The sequence below is a fragment of the Urocitellus parryii genome, chromosome 7 (assembly GCF_045843805.1).
Source record: "Urocitellus parryii isolate mUroPar1 chromosome 7, mUroPar1.hap1, whole genome shotgun sequence".
Classification (NCBI taxonomy): Eukaryota; Metazoa; Chordata; class Mammalia; order Rodentia; family Sciuridae; genus Urocitellus; species Urocitellus parryii.
The window spans coordinates 118,962,815-118,988,175 of record NC_135537.1 but is presented as its reverse complement, the minus strand read 5'-3'; the positions used below and the strand labels follow the sequence as shown (position 1 = coordinate 118,988,175).

At 43.3% G+C, this 25,361-nt stretch overlaps 1 protein-coding gene across 1 annotated transcript; it reads right to left on the bottom strand.

The window, feature by feature from the left end:
• Positions 1-3,932: 3,932 nt before the first annotated feature.
• On the bottom strand, positions 3,933-25,257 carry Gid4 (GID complex subunit 4 homolog). The gene is made up of 6 exons (XM_026408712.2): positions 24,981-25,257; positions 19,281-19,340; positions 15,533-15,640; positions 12,139-12,240; positions 10,140-10,270; positions 3,933-7,259 (listed from the first exon to the last, which is right to left on the bottom strand). Exons 1-6 carry the CDS (start codon positions 25,167-25,169, stop codon positions 7,196-7,198), a joined length of 654 nt encoding a protein of 217 aa, XP_026264497.2. The 5' UTR covers positions 25,170-25,257; the 3' UTR covers positions 3,933-7,195.
• Between the last annotated feature and the right edge of the window lie 104 nt (positions 25,258-25,361).

The following is a 25,361-nucleotide window of genomic DNA, read 5'->3' as shown; positions in this document are numbered from 1 at the left end:
ACCAATGCCCTCCCCCTGGGCTCTGCAGCAGCCTTCACAGGGGTCTACCTACTTGTCTTCTGGCCTCCTTATAATCTATCTGCTACCAGCAGTCTGCAGGATCCTTTAACCTAAATCAAGTCTCGATGCTTTTCTGCTCAAATCCTCCGATGGGCTCTCATCTCTCTCTGGGTAAAAGCCAGTGAGTCCACATCAGTGCAACAATCAACAGGGTCCTGTGGGATCTGACTCTCTTGTTCCAAAATGCACATCTCATACTGCTGTCACTTCTGACCTCACCTCCTACTACTTACCTCCCCACTGTTCCTCTAATACAGTTGGCTCACTCCTATCTCAGGACCTCTGCCTAGCTGTTCCCTCTGCCTGAAATGCTTGTCCCTGCACATATTCTTAGTTTACTCCCTTGTCTCCAGGTCTCTGCTTAACATCACCTGCTCAATGAGGTTCACAGCCTGACCACCTTTTTAAAAGGCGCAGCTCTTACCCTGCCCCAGGCTGGCACTCTGAATCCTCTTTGCCTTGCTTGCCTTCTGCTTTCCAATAATTCTTATCATTTAACACAACATCTAATGGAATGTAACTTCTTTACTAGGTCTATCATTCTGTATCTGATCCACAAGAATAGAAGCCATTTGTGTGTGCATACCTGTGTGTACATGCCTGCTGGGGATTAAACCCAGGGGCACCCACTGAGCTACATATATCCCCAGCCCTTTTTATTTTTTGAGATTGAGTCTAAATTGCTGAGGCTGGCCTTGAACTTGTGATCCACCCATCTCAGCCTCCCTAGTCACTGGAATTATAGACGGGTGCTACTGTGCCGTGCCTTGACATGAAAAGTTTAAGTCAACTCCAAGATGACAGGTGCAGCTACATTTGAGTACCATTGCTCCAAAGTCAAGCCAGCTAGAGAAGGTATGGAGATGTAGGGGCTGTTGGGAAATTGTGCATTGGAAAATGAAGCTCACTGAGAAATCAGAAGGGGAAAAATGGCAAAAATAGACTCAATTTCAGCATATGCTTCTCTACAATAAAAAGCCTTACGTGTTTTTCCTGTTATGTACAAATAGGAAGCTTCAAACTGGAGATGTTTTAGAAGGAAAAATCTGCTCAACAGCAATCCAATTTTCAGGCACTTTTTTTTTTTTTTTAAATCAAAGCCAGCTGCCTTATGTTATTACTGAACAATTTCAATGCTTTTCTTCTCAGGTGCAGTTCAGGCCAGCAGAGACAGCACTCGTGTTTATAACTTTCCTTTTGTCCTGTCTTTCAATTGGTTCCCACTTAACAAAATCTACACATTTTCTATTGTTTCTAATGTTCCTATGAATGGTCTGAAACCAAAGTAAAGGTTAAAAATTGGGCATTAAGCTGGGTACAGTGGCACATACTTGCCATCCCAGCTACTTGTAAGCCTTAGGCAGGGGAATTGCAAGTTAAAGGCCAGACTCAGAAACTTAGAGAGCTTGTTTCAAAATGAAAAAATATGAAGGGCTGGGGGGAGGTGTAACTCAGAGGTAAACTCCCCACCCTGGGTTCAATTCCTAGTGTATATACACACACACACACACACACACACACACACACACACACACTTTCTCACAAATTGGGCATTGAAAGAATTGAGAGTCTTAGCTGGGTGTGTGGCTGGGCCCTGTAGTCCCAGCTGATTGGAATAATTAGGAGGATTGCTTGAGTCCAGGAGTTTGAGGTCAGCCTCAGCAACATAGGGAGGCTCCATTTCCAAAAACAAGAAAAAAAAGTTTCATATACCAAAGAAGATTTTAATAACTGTTCTAATTCCTAATGTCTATCTAGCACAGTGCATTGTATCAAGCCTTAGTAAATATTTTGTAGCATTCTTTTTTGGGGGGTGGCTGTACTGGGGATCAAACCCAGGGGCACATTATCACTGAACTACATCCCCAGTCCTTATTTATTTTGAGATAGGGTCTCTTTAAGTTACCCATGCTGGTCTTGAACTTGAGATCCTCCTGATTCAGCCTCCTGAGTTGCTGGTATTAAAGGTGTGTCCCCGTGCCCAACTATTTTCTTGTTTTGGGGAGGACTGGGTCTTGTTGTGTTACCCAGGCTGGTCAATCCTCCTGCATCAGCCTCCCAAGTATCTGGGACTACAGGCACACACCACCACACCTGGCTTTTTGTTATTGAGAACATTTTATATGTGTTTCATTTTTAAAAAATATTTTTTAGTTGTAGTTGTCAATAACTTTATTTTTTTATGTGGTGCTGAGAACAGAACCCAGGGCCTCACATGTGCTAGGTGAGTGCTCTACAGCTAAGCCACAACCCCAGTTCATGTGTTGCATTTTTTACAAAATTTTTTAGCTGTAGTTGGACATAATACCTTTATGTTTATTTTTATGTGGCGCTGAGGATCAAATCCAGGGCCTCACACTTGCTAGGCAAGTGCTCTACCGCTGAACCACAACCCGAGTCCATGTGTGTTACATTTTTACAATTGTACTTTCCACAGGAGAGAAGTTGAGCTCACAGATACTAGCTGATGCATATGGGGGCACATTAGTCCTACAGGTGGATGGGGAGAACTCAGGCTGCCCATGCCTTTTCTACTCAACAAAATCTGGTGTCTTAAATCATGAGTTCAGCACTGTGTTGAGTCTGTTCCTTTCTTAAAATCCTATTTTATGGGAGAAAAAAAACTTTACACACACAAGTGAACTTTGCTCAGTCATTGATGAAAATTCCCTTATCATTTCAACTTGCTTAAAATTTAAACCTCTTCAACACTTGAAATATTTTTTTTTTTTTAAAGCCAGCAAGAGAATTTTATTTTTTAGTTCTCGACAGACACAACATCTTTGTTGGTATGTGGTGCTGAGGATCGAACCCGGGCCTCACGCATGCCAGGCGAGCGTGCTACCGCTTGAGCCACATCCCCAGCCCTTGAAATATTTCTTAAAAACGTTTCCAGTTGTGTTTCTTGGCAATGCCTAGGGAGGTGATATCAATGTGACTGCTGAGTTAAGGACCAGAATGCAGCACAATCAAGGGCCAAAGCTTGGTGCCATCTGGCTTCAGGACACAACCATGCATGCTTTTTTTTTTTTTTGGTACTGGGGATTGAATCTGGGGATAATTAACCACTGAGCCACATCCCCAGCCCTTTTAAATTGATATTTTTAGATGGTCTTGCTAAGTTGCTTAAGACCTTGCAAAGTTGCTGAGGCTGGCTTTGAACTTTGAATCCTCCTGCCTCGGCCTCCGAGCCACTGTGATTACAGGCATGTGCCACCACACCATACCTTTTAGGCATGTGCCACCGTACCATGCCTTTTAGGAACTTAAGTACCTATGATTTGGAGTTCTAGCATTCCCTCAGAGGACCATGGTCATAGTAGCAAGAATGGCCTATAGACCCTGGCAACTGGATCACCTGTTGCAACACCAGACTGCAAAGCAGAGAATGGACAGCCCATCTGCATATTTTCATTTTTCTGATTGAACCCAGGATGTCTACCAGTGAGTTGTATATCCCCAGCACTGCGCTCCCCCACTTTTAGTGACAGGGTCTCACTAAATTGCCCAGGCTGACCTCAAACTTGTGATCCTCCTGCCCTCAGGCGTCAGGAGTAAGCCATTGTGACTGACTTTCTCTGTTAAAAGTATAAATCCTGTGTGTGCAAAAAAAAAAAGCTTCTGAAAAAAATATAGAACTAACAAAATGGAGTTCTAATAGAAGTGTGCAGTGGCTGGCTGAAAACCTCCAGAATGGAAGGCAGGCGCAATCAGACCACTGTAATAGTTCCCCTGAAAGGGCCTCAGCCCTTTCCTGGCTACACAGGTCTCTGGCCAGCCCTGGAGAGCTCTGCAGCCAAAGGGCCAGAAAAGGAGTGGCTTCTGCTAATGGGACTCTCTTGATTTAGAAAATACGACACACACACTGCTTAAATACCTTTATTATTTTTTAAAAATTATTTGGACATTGATAGCTCTGCAAAATACTTCTCCCATCCCAAACCCTTAAACCCTTTCCACATGTCCTCCATAAAGAAACAAAATATTCATACTTTGCGCCCATTCAAATCTAATTTTTAAAAACATTTAAGATCCAAAATCAAATATTTTTCTTTCTCAGAACTCGTTAGTAATTTTAAACCACAATGCAACATACTTAATGGCATTTCTTTTTAAAAATTAGCTTATCAGACTATTTTATGAGGAAAAAAAATCAATTCAAGGCCTTAGAATATAAATTCCCTGTTTCTGAAAGCAAAAGACATTGAAAAACCCCTTTGCTCCCCTGGAGTTTATGATTTCAACATTGCTAACAGAACCAGCACACGGATTGACTTTCTACTTAACATTAGGCATTGTCTAGTTGCTTTTGGACTGCAGCTGAAACACTCTATCAACCTTGGAAGGATGGGTGGGTGGAAGGGTAAGTCAGGATATAACAGGGCTGAGGCTGGGGACGGCAGAGTAGAAGCTTTCTGAGCAGTGGGGTAAGAACGGCCAAATCCCTAGGACCCCACCTCATGGCAGGTTCATTTGGGGTAGGGGAAGACCTTGGTAGGAAATCTGCACTAATCTTTTAATGATGGATTACAAGTGTCAACCAAAAATATTGCACATAGTATCAGAGGCATGTAAACCACTGAGAAGGTTGAGGAAAGAGTAACTACAGGTGGAGATGATTCCCCACAGGTCCTTCAAGGACAGAGAGAAAGGAGTTGATGTTGGACATTTGGGAGTTACTAAGAGGAGGTGGAAAAATGCTTAGTCCTGTCCCTGTGATCAGTGGGCGGACTTTTAGTGGACAAATCTTCCTTAAAGACGTGCCTGAAGAGTCTGGTAAAGGTCTCACATCTTTATTTCCCCCAGTACAACTGGAGTTCTTCATTACCTAGCTAAGAACAAAAAAAAGAATCCCTACAACAGAACCTGGCCTGACTGGTCTACAAAAGGACACCAGCAGTTCCTGTAAATGAGCCACATACACAAGCCCCAGCTCTGGGGATGACCCCCTCCAACCAGGTTGAGTGGGGTCTGTCTCCCTCGAGGATGCTGGGAGAGGAGGGTTGAGGCAAAGAGGAACGGTGTGTCACATGAGGAAAGCCAGTGCAGCCCCTTGTCCTCCTTTACTCTGTGATGTCCCTCAGCGTAACTGAAATGACAGTAAGCATTTCACAAGTGTGACCAGAGCCAGTCTTGGTAGGTTTTTTTTTTTTTAATTTATTTTTTTGAGATGGGGTCTCACTATGTTGCCCAGGCTGGTCTCAAACTCCTGGGCTCAAGTGATCTTCCTAACTCAGCCTCCCGAGCAGCTGGGACTACAGGTGCACACCACTACACCTAGCTTGAGTTTTAAGGCCCAAAAATATTTTGGACTCATTTCTGGAAATAGATGTGAATGATTTTTCCATCAAAGTTACCAGAGTAACTTTTTAGGATTGCCAGGTCCTGATCTTATTGAATGGTCTAAGGACTACAAATTTACATGTCACAAGTGCCCACTGGCTACTTTCCCAAAATCTGCTCCTTTAAGGCTTCCCCTAACATTCAGTCTCAGTAACATACAGTACATAAGTCATTAAAAGGAAAGTCACTTCTTAAGAATAAAAAACGTTCCCTACCACTCATCCTACTGAAGGGCTTTGTGCGTTCTTTTATGCTGCTATGGACATGCAACCTGTAGGTTGCTCTGCTCCTGTGGGTTACGCTGCTTTTTTTCTTCCTTGGGGTACTGGGGATGGAACCCAGGGCCTCGCACATGCTAGGCAAGTGCTCTACCATCGAGCCACATCCTCAGCTCCAATGCTATCTTGTTTTTAAAGCTTTTCCTCTTGTGTTCAGACTAAGTCTTATAAATCACCAGAAAAATGCCAATTCCTCAAAGCCCTGCCCATGTTTGTGGGCTACAATTGATGCCAACACACTAAGCTTCTTAAACATTTAGAAAAATTAAAACAACACAAAACAAACAAAACACACACACACACATACACACACACGCGCACGCGCACACACACACTTTGGCACATGAGCCTCGAGTTATTTGAGCATGTTCATGTTTCCCACCCCTCCCTCATCCCACCATTTCAGTCACTGTTTCTGGAGAACGAAGACCCCTTTGGCCTCGTGGAAAGGTCAACACGAAGCACTGTTGTTTTGAGTAGCAAAAGGAGGAGGTACAAAGGCTAAACTGGCCCCAAAACAGCTCTTGTGTTTAGCACTATAATTTATGCGATACTGCAAAACTTTTGTACCAGGATGACTCGTTTCAAAACTGCTGGTTGATTAAATATACATATACATATAGATATAGATATAAAAATTACTAAGTCAACATTTGCTGTTTTCAATGTGAAAACGATAAAATGTAATTCTGAATAATTGTGCATTTGCCATTGGGTCCTCATTAAAGGGACCATAAAAATAATTTTGTAATAAAAAAACTCTTATTTTTAAGTTTAGTATTGCCCTCAAGTTCAAAAGTTTGGAGCAAACGTACTGAGTAAGCAGGTTTGGGATCTGTTCCTGCCAGGGATCTGGAAGCCTTAAATTTAGTGATCCCCACAGCAGGCCCAGGGAACCTGACAGCCACGCGCTAGCTTTGCATTGTTAACAGTACAGGGCTCAGGAATGCCCGTTGACCCCACGAAGCACTGGGACCGAAGACTGATGAGGTCTCATTTCATTGGCAGCAAATGCTGCCACAGCTGGCCAACTCCTTGTACAGAGCTCTGGGGGCACAGAAGTGCGCTGGGGCTCTGCCTTTCCTTGGGCTACCGGACAAGCAACTGGGGGAGGGACAGGGGCCTGGGCGGGGACCACTGAGCACCAAGGCTGAGGGTGACCCGGGAGCTGACCTTCTACTCGGCTGGAGGCAAGGGCCGAGGAAGGGATGGGCATTTCAGTGATGTAGAAGTTAGCTGTGCAGGAAGGAAAAGTGCGTTTAAGGTAGCTTAGAGACAGATGACGACCAAATTGCCACAGAGAGGGAGGAGGAAGGGAGGTGGCTTCCTCCACCTGCCCCGCCGGTCAGCCACGCTCCTTGGATTCTGTGAGTTAACATTCATGCTTTCTGATGCAAGTCTGCTTGTGAAGAAACAGGAACACACCTCTCCTGGTTCTGGCAGGTACACAATTTTCTTGGCAAAGCTCTTTGTTGCCAAGTTCAGTTTTATTTGGTTGCCGCTCTGAACCGCTGTCACCGGAATTCATAGATGGGTGCGCTGTGTTCAGGGACATGGGTCAGATTGAGGGACTGATACCTGTAACAGAGAAAGAGACAGGATGAGAAGTAGTTACTTCATGCCCACTGAGTAAAGGATATTAGAAAACCCCTAAACCAGAGTTCCTAACAAATCAAATTCTGCCTAAAAAGCCAATTCATTTTGTTTTGTTTTGAGATGGGCTCTTGCTGTGTTGTCCTGCCTGGCCTTGAACTCCTAGGCTCAAGTGATCTTCCTGCCTTAGCCTCTCAAGTAGTGGTACTACAGATGGGTACTACAACATCTGGCTTTGCTAATTCATTTACAGTTCACAAGCTGAACCTATTTGATCTCTGTGGGTGTATGTATTAATTCTCCTGAACTATGTGTAAGGTGAACAGATTTTAGACATTCTGCTCTAATTATGAAGCAACTGTAGCATGTCTTATTTAAAAAAAGCACCCTAAAACTGGTGTGGTGCAGCATGCCTGTAATCCCAGTGGCTCTGGAGACTGAGGCAGGAGGATCGAGAGTTCAAAGCCAGCCTCAGCAATGGTGAGGCGCTAAGAAATTCAGTGAGATCCTGTCTCTAAATAAAAAACAAAATAGGGCTGGGGATGTGGTTTAAGTGCCCCTGAGTTCATTCCCTGGTACCCCCCCCCCACAAATAAAATAAAATAAAATGGCTAGCAATAGCTCAGTGGTAAACTGTTCTGGTTTCAATACCCAGTACCACAAGCCCCAAAACAAACAAACAAACAAACAACAACAACAAAACCCCAATTAAAAAAATGAAACAATAATAATAAAAGAGCTTTTGCCTAGCATGTATAAGGCCCTGGGTTTGATCTCTAGCACTGCCAAAAAAAAAAAAAAAAAAAGACTATGCATTAGCCATCAGGAATATGCAAATCAAAACTACAATGAGATACTGCTTCACGTTTTCTTGGACAGCTATAATTATAAAGACATGATAACAAGTATTAGGGAGGGTGTGAAGAAACCAAAACCCTCATGCATTGCTTGTGGAAAAGTTTGGCGGCTCCTCAGAAAGTTAAATATAGAACTACTGTATGACCCAGCAATTTCACTGCTAGGTATATAATCAAAGGAACTGAAAGCAGGAACCAAAAAAACTTGTACACTCATACTCCTATAGCAGCATTATTCAGAATGGCCAAAAGATGGCTATGACCCAAGTGTCCATTAACTGAGGAGTGGATAAATAGAATGTTGTATGTTCATGCAATGGGAAATTATTTGGTAATCATTTAATGAAGTTCTGATACATGTTACAATATGTATGAACCCTTAAAACATTATTCTTAGCAAAAAATGCCAGAGACCAAACAAAAGACTACATGTTGTGGGACTCCATTTTACAAAATATCCAGAACAGGCAAATCTATACCCAGAGAAAGATTAGTGGTTGACTAAAGCTGGGAGGGGAAAAAGAGTGGGGGTGATGGCTAAGGGGGATGGGGTTTCCCCTTATGGTGATGACAATGTTCTAGGCTGGGTGGGTGAACATAAGGGTCAATGGCAGAGCACTTGCCTAGCACTGCAAGACCTTGGGTTTAATCCCCAGAAGGAAGGAAGGACATGGATGTACCCCTTATCCCCCTAGTACTGGGGATTGAAACTAGAGTGCTTAACCACTAAACCACATTCCCAGCCCTTTTTGAGATAAGGTCTCATTGAGTTGCTAAGGCTGGCTTTGAACTTGTGATCCTCCTCCCAAGTGGTAAACTCTGCCTCCCAAGCTGCTGGGATTACAGGCATGTGCCACTGTGCCCCACTAGAATGAATGTGTTCTAAAGTTAATGGTTGCACAACTGTTAGTATTCCAAAATCACTGACTTGTATACTTTAAAGAGCGAATTGTATGAAATGCAAATAATCTTAATAAAGCTGTTACTTAATAAAAAGGATTATGAAAAGTTTTATAAACTCATATGAAAACAATAATTACTGGGCAGGGGCTGGGGCTCAGCGGTAGCACACTTGCCTGACTTGTGTGAAGCACTGGGTTTGATTCTCAGCACCTCACAGAAATAAAATAAAGCTCTATCAACAACTAAAAATCAACCAATCAATCAATCAATCAATCAATCTGATTTTAAAAAGCAATGATTACTAAAAACCCAATGATCATGACTACAAGATTGGCCACTGTACTAAGAATTTCAGTCTGTCTAGGCTAGGGTCACTCCCGAGTCACCAAAGAATGAAAAATTTCGAAGAAAATAAAGTGCTTCCACCCTCTGAGAGGAAATCAGGTGTTTCATGACAGGGCTCACCAGCCAGGTATAACAAGGTTCTTAAAGAAGCAGCAAAGAGGCAGGAGGGTCCCCCAAAAGGTAGCGAAAGCAAGCAACTGAGGTGCTCTTCTGGCTTCACCTTGGAGGAACACAGAGCAGGACTGTCAAGTCACATGGTCTCTAGTGCATGTAGGATGAATACTGGCTGCCAAAAACTCACAAAGGAGTAACTTACATTTTAGTTACTGATTAAATTTGGGAGGAATAAATGTAAAGTCAGAAAGATGAGATGAACATTGCCAAAATTAAAGTATTAAAAGTATTTAGGAAGTATAGCTCAAAAGTAGAGTGCTTGCCTAGTACGCATGAGGCACTGGGTTCCAATCCCAGCACTGCCAAAAAAAAAAAAAAAAAAAAAGGAAGGCATTTTAGAAATGAACTTTTTCATATAATATTTCAGTCTTATTTCATTTAGTCTGCTCTGTGGTTGGGAATAAGGCCCTATTCTGAGCAAGTGAAGTCAATTAAATAGGGCCTCAGCACCCAAATAGAGCATGAAATCCATACAGAGGCAGGGTGAGAGATTTCCTTTTGGGTGCGATGAGCCAGGGGAGAGCCAGGGGAGAGCCAGGGCAGGCAGGCAGCATCTGCCATGGCCCCTGGCCACTGGGGGCCTTACCATTCTGAACTCCGATGGTAGTAGTAACCCTCTATGGAGGCTGCTGACTTCTGAAAGCAGATGTAATAGAAGCCGGCAAAGGAAGCACCACTGATGTCTTTGATGGTGTGGTCTGGGACCAGGAACTGCTCCTGCACACAGATGAGGGATCCGTCAGTAACAGACAGTGTTCTTAGACCACCCCTGACGCCTCCCTGTTAAGCATCAAGGGGTTCCTAAGGACCATATGAGAAAAAAGTATGACCTTTATATTTTGAGCCAGACTTGTTGGGTGACAGCAAGCCTTTGGGTCTCGGCTTGACTTCTGGATAGTGCCCACATGCGGCTGGAGCATTTTATGTACTTCCATGGCAAACTGTCTTGAGCTCACCAGGATTAGTGACTCAAAGAAAGTACCACAGCCCCAAGCACCTAACAGATAAATCAATGACAGTCACCTGCTCAACTATTTCAGAGACCACAGACAGAAATGACCTGGAAGGAGTATGTTTCTGCTCCAGTTCCCATGAACTGTCACTGGGCCCTCGATCAGCTTTAGAATAGTGAGTCACTTCTGGTCTGTGATAGTTCTGGGAGTGGATTGATTGCCAGGAGACCCTGTGACATCTCCAAAGCTCTACACCTCATCCAAACAACCAGAACAGCACTGATCTTGACCAGGTGCATTACGAGGAGAGGCAAGTTTGCCACTGTATTGGCACCAAGAGTTGAAAGGCCATGTCCTTGCTACTATTCTCCTGGAAAGCCTAGGTCAGAAGCCCCAGGGCCTCAGGATATCAACCAAAGGCTCACTTGTGAGTCACCCTGAGAAATTCTTCGAAGACAACTCCATTGCTTTCAATTTTTTTTTTTTTTTTGGTGGTGCTGGGATGAAACCCAGGATCTTGTACATGCTAGGCAAATTCTACCACTAAGCTATGCTCCCAAATTCGCCCCCAACCCCAAATTTAAAGACACTCTTATTCAACCTCTGAAGTTATACTTTTGAAACATAATTTAGGGATGGAGATGTAGCTCAGTAGCAGACCACTTGCCTATTATGCACAAGACCCTGAGTTTGATCCCTAGCCCTGCCAATTTTTTTTTTTTTTTAAGATTTCAAATTAGGACAAAAGATGCTTCTTTTAAAGGTTTAGTTGGCATGCGTCCTGTTAGATGGCAAGCTGGGAGGGTAGGGCTCAGCATTTGTTCACCAAACCTTGTACCTGTCTGGTAAAGGAGTCATGATCCCCATCCCGCAAACGATTGACTTCACAAAATAAAAATGGGGAACCACTATTCTAGATGCTTTGTCTTTAGGAAAGTCAACAAGATTTCATGCTAAAATAGCTTTCTTCCTACAATAAGGCACTAGGGGATGAGAGTGGTGCATGTCCCCAAAGTAAATTAATAGATCTACTCCAGGATTTTGCTATCCTGTGTCTATACCTATATTGCTATCAGAGCAGGGAGCAAAAGGACTCCTCGGGCAAGGGACAAACCATTGAATCAACCAGGGCGGTGAGGGGAATATCTACATTCCATTCTTGGTCCCTCATTTCCTGAGCTGCAGGAAGCAGAGGGCCCTGGGGAAGGGATATGGTAAGGAGACCAGTCACTCTGATGGCATTTAAGCCTGTGGTAGAACAGGGTGCAATGGATGACTAAGTTCAAAGAAAGTTGCCCTGAACCCACACAACACTTGGATGATTCAACCTGGAAGTTCAAAGGGATTCCTGGGTGGGAGAAGGGAAAGGAAGAAGATGCAAACAACAGTGTCAGAGGGTACCCACCTGGGCACAGCCCACTTGCTGTCAGTGTGACCGGAAAAGCCAGCTGGGGCCTCAGCAGTGTGTGCTCTGGAATTGTGGCTCCTTTTTACAAGTGTATAAAGACCCTGCCATGAAGACACTGTTACAAGCACAGGGCACAGAGGCCCCTGACTGGGAGGCCTGCCTTCTGTAGAGAGGTATGTGGAGCACACATGGAAGTTTTGGAAGAGGCCTGGATAGGACCTTACCTTCCACCTCATGAAGACATAATCCCCATTCTTCAGTTCCTCATAGTCAAAGTCATCTGAATTAAATGATTTTGCATACTGATAAAAAGCCAGAAACTTGCCCTGAAAGCAAAAAACAGAGTACGATATTGATCAACAGAGGGAGGGGCTGGTATCAGAACTAATGGCTTGAAGGACAACTAATTCCAGGTAGTAGAGAAGGAGCCTGTGTTCATCCTCAGTGAACAGAGACCTGAACTAGAGGCAGACACCAGGTCTCCAGCTGAGGCACAGCTGAACTACACCTGCCCAGTTAACATAGTCTGAGGAAATGGCTGAAGGATGGGAAATGACTGCAACTTCAAGGGCCTCTTAGAACACCCTATCACAAACACAGGAAAGCTACGAGTAACTAATGAGAAGATCTCTGAAAGTAAATCCACAGGAGCAAAACGAACTATGCAGAATCACTAGACAGCAAAGCCACAAAGGAGAGAGGATATAGTAAAATTGGTCCATTGACATAATATAGGAGTTTGGGACAGCAATTTAGGTAGAAATTGCAAACAGATATAATGTGGCTAAATTTTAAAAGGAGACTGTACAGCTATGTGAGGAGGCATATGTCTTTAGTCTTAGCTACTCAGGAGGTTGAAGCAAGAGTATTACTTGAACCCAGGAGTTTGAGGCCAGCCTAGGCAACATAGTGAGACCCTTTCTCCTACCAGCCCCCAAGAAAAAACAGACTAAAAATAGGTTACAAAACTGAATCTTATGATGCCATTTTCAAAAAGACAAAAGAAGGTGTAGTCATCCCTTGGTATCTGCAGAGTATGGGTTCCAGGACCCTCTGCAGATATCAAAATTTGTGGATGCTCAAGTCCCTTATTTAAAATGGGATAGCATTTACATACCAACTTGCACATATACTCCCATATATTTTAAGTCATCTTTGGATTACCTTTTTTTTTTTTGGTACTGGGGATTGAATTCCGGGAAGCTTTATCAGAGATACATCCCCAGTCCTTTTTTTTTTTGGGGGGGGGGGGCAGGGTCTCACTAGGTTGCCAAGGCTGATCAAACTGTGATCTTTCTGCCTTGGCCTCTCAAGTCACTGGGATAATAGGTATGCGCCAGCCAAGTTACTTCTAATACCTAATATAATGCTATACAAATAGTTGTTTTACTGTATTAACTAGGTCATTATTAACAACCAGAAAAAAAGTCTGCACGTATTTAATACAGATGTAATTTTTTCCCCAAATCTATCTGTAGTTGGCTAAATCCATGAATTCAGAACCCACATATAGAGAGACTAACTGTATATACCCAAAAGAGATTCAGGAAGAGACTAACAGCTGTTTTAGCTTTAGGTATTGTCATTATACACAATTTTTTCCCTGTAGTTTTTTGTCTTAAATAAATATGTATTAATTTTGTTTTTTAAAAACACCTTAAATAAAAAACCAGTGATAAAAGTTCAAGGTGAGGGCTATGCTAATTATCCTGAATTAATCATTACCTAATGTGTACAGAATCAAAACATCACATTGATGCTGGGGATGTAGCTCAGTGGTACAGCACTTGCCTCTTGTGTATGAAGTTCTGGGTTCCATCCTCAGGCCGGGGTGACCCGTGGCCTTCTTCGTTTCTCTCTCACCCTGAATATTTCAATCCAATCTAGCAAAGTCTAGTCCAATGTTCTACTGGAAGTTAATGGGGCAACAAACAGATGCTTCCAGGTATTTGATTTGTGCTGAGGACTGAACCGTCACCGGCCTCAAAGACTATGCTTTTTGCAGGACCAATTTGAAATAGCAAACAAAGTTGCATGAGAGAGAGAGTATGGTTTATTACAAGGATAAACTTCATACACTGGGGTTTTCCAGGTGAGGAAGGAGCCACCTGGTGAGGTGGTAAGCCAAGTAAGACAAGCCCAGCCCTGGGCAAGAGTGGGTTCAGGAGCCTACTAACTCTGAGGGACACCATCACACACTACTTGGGCTCCCCCAACCTTTTGGATACCTGAATCTTGCTCTTCTCTTCATATTTTAAAAACACATAAGTGACTATCTAGCTTTTGGTGTTCACTTGCTGTACTCAAAACATATAACTTTCAGAAAAATGTTTTAAAAGGCTCAAGTTTAAAGTTAAATTGAACTGAAACCCAAAATTTTGAAAAGCATCAATAAGCAAAGTGGTGATGCACAGTGAGGCTGACACAGACAAGAGTCTGCAGCAGTCCTTGCCATAGGCTGTGGTCCCAGAATCAGGGAGAGTTTAGTTGCTGGGGTTGTGTGGCAGCAGGAGGAATGAGTTCTAGAATCTTCTTTACTGACCCAGTCATCTCTGGTGGGTTTACAATGGATAAGAACATTGGACTTTCTCCATATTAAACAAAAATGTATCATCACCATGTCAACTAAGCCAAAGGCTTCAATGAGAGGTTGAGAAACAGTTTCTGAACACACAAGACTTGACAACCAGAGAAAAGATGCCAGGACAGTAGCCCTATGTTGTTTTTAAGTGTTCACTCTTGGGGAATAAGAACATGGTATGTTTGGCAGATAAAAAGTGGGGAGCCTGGATTTTTCTATGGTGTCTGGCTGGTCCTTAGGTTAAGCTTGCTCTGTATCTGTCCTGACAGGATGAAAATAAAGAATGTTCTAGCTGGGTGCCATGGCATACACCTGTATGTAATCTCAGCAACTCAAGAGGCTGAAGCAGGAGGATTTCAAGTTTGAGGCCAGCCTTAGCAACTTAGCCAGACCCTGTTTCAAGATAATAATAATAATAATAAAAAAAAAAAAAACGGCTGGAGATGTAGCTCAATGGTAAAAGGCCCCTGAATTAAATCCCTAGTACTGCAAATACAGAACAAAAAAATACAAGGTTAAGTTCCCACTAAATTTCCATCACTGGTATTTTTATCTCAGGTCAACCACAATATCAGAGAGGACTGCTGTCTGTTTCACAGGGGTGTCCCAAGCAGAGGTAATTAGAGGATGGACACAGGTAGTAAAGAACAGGGATACTGCTGAGATTCTGACAGCTATCCACAGCTGTATATGGAACTCAGGGGTTGCCATCATTAGCTGTGTGCTAATTAAGAGGAGTTTGGTCAGTAGCTAAACTTTTCAGAAGGAAGATGGAGGGCTGGGGAGATAGCTCAGTGGTAAAGTACTTGCCTAGCATGCACAAGGCCCCAGGTTCAATCCCCAGCATCGCCACCATTAAAAAAAAAGGGGGGGGGGGAGAAAAAGGAAGATGAACAACTGGAGTTTGTGTGTGGGAATCAGTTACCCTCTGGCTGCAAAGCCCCAAACGCCTCTTGGTAAGGGATAAGGTCTCTGGCACCTAGAGTCCCTCAGCTCTCCAGCAGTCTCTGGACTGCTGAGAGCAGAGTCCTACTTACCCAGTGTTTCCGATCAACATCTTCATCGGCGTCCCACTTGCGAGTTAAGAAAGGATGCTTTTTACTGATTATTTCTCCTTCAAAGAAGGTCGTAAGAGTTGGATATTCCTATGGCAAAAGGAAAATATCAAAATAAGATATTGTGATTTTATTTTAAAAAATATTTTTGTGCTGAGGATTGAATCCAGGGCCTAGCACACTGAAGCAGTTGCTCTACCCACTGACCTACATCCTCAGACCCTAAATGAGCATTTTAACCTTTTTGTGTGTGTGCACTACAGATTAGGGGTAGGGGTACTGTAGTGCTTTCTTTGTATGCATGAGGGCCTGTGTTCCATTTCCAGCACTAAAAAAGAAAAAAAACAACAACAACCTTATGATTTAAACCACTAGTTTTCCTAAGGAATGATTCTGCACTGACAGAATATTAAAATACTTTAGGCAGTGTGTCAGTGTAACTATAAGGTACCCCCAAACTGTGGTAAATTAAATAAATGCATAGTGAATGAGATTCAATATGTACAGAAGCTACAAAAAAAAGATTGAGTATTTCTCAGGATCAGCACAGGAAACTCAAGCATTTGACTATGTAGCCTAATGGGGAGTAATTTACAGGGGCAAAGAAAAACACATGCCAGCAGGAAGACTATTAGGGGAAAAAAAAAAACAAAGAGGGAGACAGGTAAGCAGCAACAGCCCCTACCCCCAGGCAGGCAATGGGTTTCAGTCATGGAAGTCATCAACCAACAGCTCTCACTGATTCCAGGCTCACCCCAAACTGTCAGATCATGTGTGCATTGGCTTTCCTGCAGTCTTGTCTTTTGAGGGATTAACATTCATTTGGCCAGTATGTCAATGAGAACTTCTAGAATAGGCAAGCACCTCATTCCAAGAGTAAATGGGCACTTTTGTTTGTATATCAGTGTGTTGTGAGTTTGGTTAGTGTGTGATCCATCTCTCTGCTTCCAAAAAGTTGAGCATAACCTCGACTGAAGCTTCCAAACTCATCTAAGGAGTTAGTAAAGGGGCCAACCATGGACCCTGCCAGTTGCTGGGCTCCTGGGAAAGGTATAATGGTGGCTGGCTCAGGCATGCATGATGTTATTTAACACACATTCTTTATGATACTGGGACTTCATTTTAAAAGGCACACGAATAAACCATAAAGCTGTGCTTTTGTAAATGTGAGGCACATTATCTTCAATTTAATTTTTAATATTGCACGTTGTGACTATTAAGACTAAGACCCATACCATTTACATGGTCTAACTCAAATAAAGGACAAATCTGATATTCTAACAATTATAAATGATAAAACAAACAAAAAATATAGCTATAAAATTCATTCGTATTAATTACAGTTTTCTGCATTTTACTAATAATCTACAGCAACCATACATCAGATATGTACTTTTTACAAGTTATCAAGTAGCTGTACAACTCTGTGAATATACCAAGTCAATGAATTGTATGTTTGTTAGTGGAGCACAGAACGTAAAAATTTAACTTCATAAGGAATCCAGCAAAATGTATAGCACATTGGAATGTTAACTCCAAAGCCAGTCATTTGGGTCATAGGAAGCTGCACAGAAATGATAAGTAACATTAGAAATCTAGAATTCTAATTTAAGTGGGTGAATTATATGTTATGTGAACTATAGCTCAATAAAGCTACTAGTAAAGTTATTTTAAAAAATAATTCTGATTATGTACAATTATAATGCACCAATATAAAAAATGTGGGGGGAAAAAATCTCCCCACCCCCCAAAAATTCTACCAGGTACAGTAGTAAACATTCATAATCCCATTGATTTAGGAGGCTGAGACAGGAGGATGGCAGTTCAAGAACACACTCAGCAAATTAGTGAGACTATGTCTCAAAATAAACAATATAAAGGGGCTGGGGCACATGCTCAGTGGTAGAGCAACTCTGGGTTCAATTCTCAGTACAAAAATAATAATAATAATAATAATAATTGTAAGCATCTGAGGCCTGAGCAGGACTTGCAAACCCTGGGAAAAAGATGGACCTTTCTTTAACTGGAAGCATCGGTTCATCGCTTGACCTTGATGGGGGTACACTTATGACCTTCAGAGGTCATTCTATCTGAAGAGCAGTTTTGCCAAGAGGAATGAGTCCCTACAGTTCTATTAAGAGCCTAAGGTTACCAGGGGGAGGAAGGAATAGAGGGAAAGAGGAGATACTGGGGAAAAATACTGTTAAATTGTGTGCATGTATGAATATGTAACAACGAATCCCACAAAAGTATGGGGGGGAAAAAGAGCCTAGAGTTCCCAGTGGGCTGGCTGCCCCAGTGAAGAGCCATGCTAGTCCCTGCTCCTAAAGGAGCACTGCTGTTCCTGACTCACAGGGGTTTCCCTCAGTAAGTCCCTTACTCAGGCAACTTGCTTCCAATGGAGAGATCACAGTCGTTAGCATTTCTTTCTACTGTGTCTAGATTTCTAATGTTACTTATCATTTCTGTGCAGCTTCCTATGACCCAAATGACTGGCTTTGGAGTTAACATTCCAATGTGCTACACATTTTGCTGGATTCTTTATGAAGTTAAATATTTAAATTCTGTGCTCCACTAACAAACATACCTACTGCCTTACAAATTGAGCATTTTCTGTTTTAGGCTAAAATCCTTTACTGTCACTTTCTACCCCTACTTGATTGATGATACCTTTTGTCAAAACAACAAATTTCACAGGAAATCCTCAATTCATCTCCTAATATAGAAGAGTAGGTAGAGGTTGGGGGTATAGCTCAGTGGTAGTGCATGGCAAAAAAAAAAAAAAAAAAAAAAAGAAAGAAAGAAAGAAAGAAAGAAAGAAAGAAAGAAAGAAAAGCAAAGTAAAGCAGGAGAACCAGAGGGAATCATCCTCTATTCATATTATATTCTTGCCTGCCACTTTACTCTAACATGGCTTCCTCCTGTTAGAAAGTTCACTAAAAACACAGAGCAGATTTTTGATCCTTACTTTTCAAATGAGGAAACTGAAATTGAGGGAGTAAGGGACACAGCCCAATACTGCTGGGTCATCAAAACTATAAGAAGTGATAACAGGCCACAGGACATTGCAGAAAGGTCACATCCAGGCACTCACAGCAGAGCTCAGTGGCCAGTCAGTCCTTCCTTCCTCTTCCTGTTTACCCACTAATGGAAAAGAAGGGATGCTCTTTCTTACCTTCTAAATACCAGGAATTCTGAAGCTTGATCTAAGGAAGGAAAACACTCTACTTTTACCTATCAGGTTGAAGATGGGACAGCCACTTTTCAATGTTCCAATGAAGCTCAGTTCTTGAATGATTGAGGCTTATCTCAGAGACTACTAAACTTATGGTACTTATAGTACCTATATTCTCACCATGTATATATTATGTGTATGTATATACTTACACACACACACATATATATACACACATTTTTACTTAATGAATAGTTTTGATCACACTGTGACATATTTACAAACTTTTCTTTAAATGATTTATGAGGGGGCAGAACTATGGTAGAGCATGTGTGCTTAGCACACCTCAGGCCCTAGTTTCTATCCTTTCCACCAAAGGGGGAAACATTTGTGGATGTGTGTACTTCTCTGCAGGACACATCAGAACTGCACTGTATGTTCCCTATATGATAACAATGCTTAGAAATGGAGTTGGGATTGCCTGCCCTCAACCCTGCGGGACTGCTGAGTGTGCCACCCACTTCCCAGTTCTAGCTCAAGAGAGCAAGTGCTTACCTCAGTAAGGCCTTTAATCTTCAGGTATCCACAAAGATAAGAGTTCCCTGTGTCCACGTGCTGAAAAGAAAAGGACACACAGACCATTACACACGAATGAATACACCTTGGACATGCTGGGGGAGTACTCTGGAAACCCTGTGAGGCTAGGCTAGAGCAGGTAGACCTGGTGGTCAGTGCAAGGACAGTGTAGCCAAAGGTTCTACCAGCCTTTGGGGCTGCACCACTATACATGTGCCTGTTCTGACAATGCAAACTGATCTCGGGGCCCTCTCAACTTCCTTAAACTGGAATCTTGGGACTGAAGTGCCTTTTGGGAACAGTGAGCCCACTTCTCAAATCTCATTTTCTGCAGTCTCCAACATAAGTTCATCTACATTGTGCGTTATTGAGCACCAGGTCTATTTACCTGTACACATGGGTATCATCCCTAAACCTGGGTCTGACTTTCCAATGTCTAACTAGCTTCCCTTTATTTCCTTGCTACTCAATCACTAGTCTAAAAAATATACTCCTGCCCTGGTATTTATCCAAAGTACCATGCTGCACTATTTCTTTATGAAATGAGAATATTCAGGAACAGAACCTTATGAAGACTTACATGGTATAATTTTAGTTATGAATCAAAATACCAATCAAAATTTTGATTATATTGTAAATGTCTGCCCTGTCTATTCACATACAGATGCTTGAGTTTTTTAATGAGAAGAGTCATGAGCCGAAAATAAATAGGAATAACAGACATAGTAAATTTTGAGGTTTAGTAGCCACCACTTATTGGTTGCTGAGACTCTGACGAGTGCCTACAACCAATTTCCTCTTTTTTCATGCAGGCAGGGTTTAGATTTTGTTCTGGCAGCTACCCTATACTGAAAGACCTGGTCAACTGCCGGGTGCAGTAGTGCACCACCTGTAATCCCAGCAGTTTAGGAGGCTGAGACAGGAGGATCAAAGTCAGCCTCAGCATAAAGTGAGGTGCTAAAAAAACTTAGTGAGACCCTGTCTCTAAATAAAATACAAAAAATAAGACCAGGGATGTGGCTCAGTGGTCGAGTGCCCCTGAGGTCAATCCTCCATACCCTACCCCCGCAAAAAAAAAAAAGATCTGGTCAACCCTGATGGATCTAAGATAAGCACAAGCCCCCATTCTCCTTACAAGTCATTGGTTTAGGGGTGAGTGACCCAGTTGTGGCTAATCAGATGTGTGTGAAAAATCTCCTGGGTGCACCCACAAAAGAGCACTACCTTTCAAAGAAGCACATGAGGAAGAAATGGCCTTTTTCATTCCCCTGGTGGTGGTAGTATCTGTATGCAGAGTCCAATCTTAGAATAGCCATTAAGAAGAGATCAGGAGGAGAAACAGGCCACACAATGCTAGGGATGACAGCCCAGTAAGATGGAAGAATTTTGGCCCCTTAATTAACTATCCTGGGACCACGTCGCCTCCAAACGCCTTACAAAGTGAGATAATAGGTTCACTTGTTCTGTAAACTATTTTGAAATGCAAAATATGGTTACTCATGGCTGAAAGCATACTAACTAGTACATTTATCCAAATCTATACAGACTCACCCTGAACAGGCAGAGTGTGAGTTGTGACTTAAAATGAATCCAATTGTCACGAACTCTGGAACTCTGCCTAATAACCTTTGAATCAAAGCAAAACAAGGTTTAGTGGTACCTGTAGCACAATAAGACTTTCATTTTAAATTAAGTCTCATTTCAAGAAACTTGCAAAGTTTTGTGGCATTTATCAGATTTGGGTCGATTACACCATAAATGAAATACTAAGGCAGTCCTTAAAAACTGTAATGAACTTGGTCAGCCAGATGATGTCAGCACCGAAGCAATTGAGCTTCAATAAAGCTAAAGTGCCTTCACAGTTTGGTGCTGGTGACAAAGGTATTCCATGTGAAAACTGCCAAAGCATTTTATGTGTCCTCATCTGCTGACCTTGGCATTGGACATTACGGAAAACAGCTGATTCACACTAATATGGTTCAGCAAAGAACTTTTATTAAAAGTTCTAACCTGAGGCCTTGAATTTCATGTATGCAATTCTCATTGAATTCAGTATAGTTTGGGGTTTCACAGCTGCTGGAAAGGGTATCAGGTGGCAGGGATACTTGCTAATAAGATTAAAAATTGAACTGTAAATTGGCTCGTATTTGCATGGATTATCACATGCTCAAGAATCAGAATTTCTGTTTGGCCTCCGTTCAACCATGTGTCTCTCCTATTCTGCTCAAATTGATCTTGATGATGGTTGGTGAACTCAAATTACCCCACAACACATACAGTTTTCACCAAATGAGGGGGCAGAATCTCAATGAGAAAGATAACAAGGCAAATGTTCAGCAAGGAAGACTCACAGCACAGCTGTGTCCAACAGCTGCTCTTTTTAATATTCCTTTTAAAGGGACCCAGGCTTCACTCTACTGGTGGCTTCTAGAATGGTAGGAGAGGGAAAAAGTAGTCGCAGTAAGGGGAAAAAAGATCCAGTCAGAACCCCATAAAGGTCTGAGGAACACTATATTGGAATATCCCAATAGAAAATGCTCCAAAAAGCACACAAAAGATACTCATCACCACCAGCCACCAGAGAAATTCAAACACAGACCACACTGAGCTACTATTTCACACTCATCAGGATGATGACAGTCAAAAAGATGAACAATAGCAAGTGTTGGAGAGGATGTGCAAATTTAGAATCCTCATATGTCACTGGTGGAAATGTAAAATGACAGCCACTTTAGAAATGACTGGTAGTTCATCAAAATGTTACATATAGAGTTACCATATGACCCAGCAGTTTCACTCTTAGGTCTGTCTACCCACCAGACCTACAGCCATAAAAATCTGTACATGAGCTGAGCACAGTGCTAAGTCTACATTCTAGCTCTCAGGTGGCTGAGGCAGGAGGATCACTTGAGTCCACGAGTTCAAAGTCAACCTGGGCAATACAGTGAAACCCCATCTCAAAAACAACCATAAATGAACAAATTTGTACACAGATGTTCATAGCAGCATTATTTGTTATAGCCAAAAAGTATAAACAACCCAAATGTTGATGTACATCAATGTCTATCAATGGATAAACAAAAGGTTGTTATATCCATACAATGAACACTGGAACAATAAAAAGGAATGAAATGTTGATACATCCTAAAATATGGATGAACTTCATGAATCTTGAAAATATCATGCAAAGTTAAATAAGCCGGTCACAAGAGGATAAATATTGTTTCTAGTTATATGAAATAGCCAGAACAGGCAAATATATTTTAAAAAAGTTAGCAGTTGCCTAGGATTGGAACGGGGTATGACAGCGAAAGGTATGAAGGTTTCTTTGGGGGATGATAAAAATGTTCTAAAATTTGGTAGTGGTGATGGCTGCACAACTCTGAATATATTAAAAATTACTGAAGTGTACACTTTAATAGGTGAATTATATAGTATGTGAATTTTATATGTCAATAAAGGTGCTTGAAAAGAAAAAGAAAGAGGCTTATGAAAGACAGGAGAAATATTCTGAGAAGGCTAAGTCTAAGAAACTTGTCCTGGCTGAAAAACCAGATGGTGGGGCAATTCTCATGCCACTAACAAGTCGCAATGATGTGAATAAGCAGCTCACCAATCCAGATGTAGGGTGGCATTCCTTGGCATGGCCACTGCCCCCACCATCAGACATCCTACTTAAGTGTCTTCCAGCCATCAGTCAGATGGTCTGGGAGGCCTGAGACCTACCAGTCAATCACTCAATCACGGCTTTTATTGGTTCACAAGGAGACTGGCACCTGATGAGAGTTCAGAAATATCACAAATAATCACAGAAAGGAATAATCACTGAAGTAACCAAAGCAGACTCCTTTAGACACCTAGCTACTCTATCGGCAGACTATCACACTGGAAAACATCGAATGGGCACAAACTTGGGACTGTCCAAACATGACAGAATTCTTACTTCCAGAATTTTATGATTAGCTGAATTTAAAACAAAACAAACAACATCAGGAAAAAACAAAAACAGTCTGACCTTCATAAAGTCTCACATTTTAAGCAAAAAAAAAAAAAAAAAAAAAGAATCACATTAGGCATAGAGTTATGGGACTAAAATATCTCAGCTACAGTAGCTTTTTAATTACAATAAATATCACAGCTCATGATAGAACTTTTAAATTTACAGATCAAAGACACAATTAACATGAGGATGCAGCTTTCTCAGCCAAGCCAGAAGAAAAACTATTTACTCTCACAAAGCAGTAAGAAAAAAAGGAACTGAGGAATGCTCTACAGTTAGCAGAAAGAAGAGGCACCCTTACTGTCTTTTGAGTAGAAAGTCTACTTGTTCAGAAGAGAGACTAAGAGGGCAAAGAGTGAGCATGAGGAACAGGTACTGTCCACCCTCACAAAGGAGGGCAGTGAGGCAGCATATAGGGCCCTCTAAGCTTCTGAGAGGGTTTTCAAAGGACAGGTGTTTGGAGGGGCTTTTGTTGGTATCAGAAGGAATGGGAAAAGGAAGGGGGAAAGTGGGTCCTCAAGTAGGCAGGAGTAAAAACTGAGGAAGAATAGTTTGTGGGGAAGGGAGATAAAAGGGAGTATCTACCACCACTAAGCTCCTTTGGCTAGGAAAAACTGTCAAGTGTGCCAACATCTAGGTGAGAGAGGTAAGGCATAGGAAAGGCCCTGGGCAGGTGAAGCTGTAATTCTAAAGCTGATCTGGGACTGGCAGCAGGTACTCAGAAATCCAGGTCAAACAGGGGGAGGTGAGTGGACACAAAATAAAAACTGGGTGAGTTAGATTTCCCAGTATACTGGTATCAGAGACTTGGAGGAAGCCCTATGCCTATTGTAGATAAAGTTAAGAACACTTTGAAAGAAGGTCCCTTGGACCAAGTAATGAGCTAGATGAAAGTCTGGGTAGAGGCCAGTGAAGACTTGGAGCTGATGGGAAGTGGCCACAGAACTGGGTAGGAAGTTATGAGAAGCCTGGGGGAAGAGGGCAGCTGGGTGCCTGGACCATTAAGAAACTGAAGTAGGAGGTGGTATCAGGGACCCCAAGGGGTAAGATCCTAACAGACTGGTGAAGAGCTCCACTCTGGCACCCAGGGTGTGAGTACTTGGTTTATTTGGAGACAGGGACGAGGGAGGGATCAGTGTGGATTCGGGGCTCTCAGCCAAAGGAGGGAGGATGCTCCCCCAGTCTCAGGAGGCTGATCAACCTCTCCTACAGAGGAAACCACCAGAGCGGGGAGGTCCCAGGGTCTGAGAATAGGGGATCGTGTCTCAGGTCTGGCAGAATCTGGCCTGGGCCCCAAGTCTGGGGAAACCAATGGAGAGTTCTTCAGGGTCTGAGAGGGACTGGTGTGGGGCGACAGGTCTGGGGAGGAAGGACCCAGGCCAGAAGACGGCCAGACAAGGCAGGGCTTCCGGATCCCCGAGATTCAAGTCTGGACAGTGTTCAGGGTCTGCCAGGAGCCGGTCACCACAGGCTCTGGGTCCGAGGGGCAGCTCAGGTCTGGGGCTCAGAGTGTGTGAGACACCGGCGGAGCAGGTCCCGGGTGGAAGGCGCCGGGTGCAGGAGGCCCCGGCGGTGAGGGCCTGGTCCGCGGCTGCGGGCTCGAGGAGCCGAGGGCGGGCACGGCCCGTGAGCGCCGCGAGGAGGCCCTCGGGCCCCGGCCGGCCCGGCCCGGCGCTCACCTGCAGCACCACCTCTACGTCGTACGAGTTCCCCTTGCTCTTCTGGTGGCCGCGGAACTTGGAGCCGCTGTAGAGCAAGCTGGTGGCCACGCCGGGCTGCTGGGTGTTGATGGGCGGCGGCGGGATGAGCGAGGCCGCGGAGGCGGCCGAGGCACCGGCCGGCGGGGGACACTCGGTGCGGACCGGCATCGCGGGGTCCCCCGGAGCCAGGGCTGGGGGGAGGGGGAGAGGAACCGCCGCCGCCGCCGCGCGGGAGCTGAGGAGGGTGGCGGGGAGGGAGGGGCTGGGGCGCGCACGCGCGGGGTGGGGGCAGGAGGGGGCACCACCCGCCCGCTGCCTGCGGACCAAGCTCTCGGGCCGGCACCCGGACCCCGGGACCTG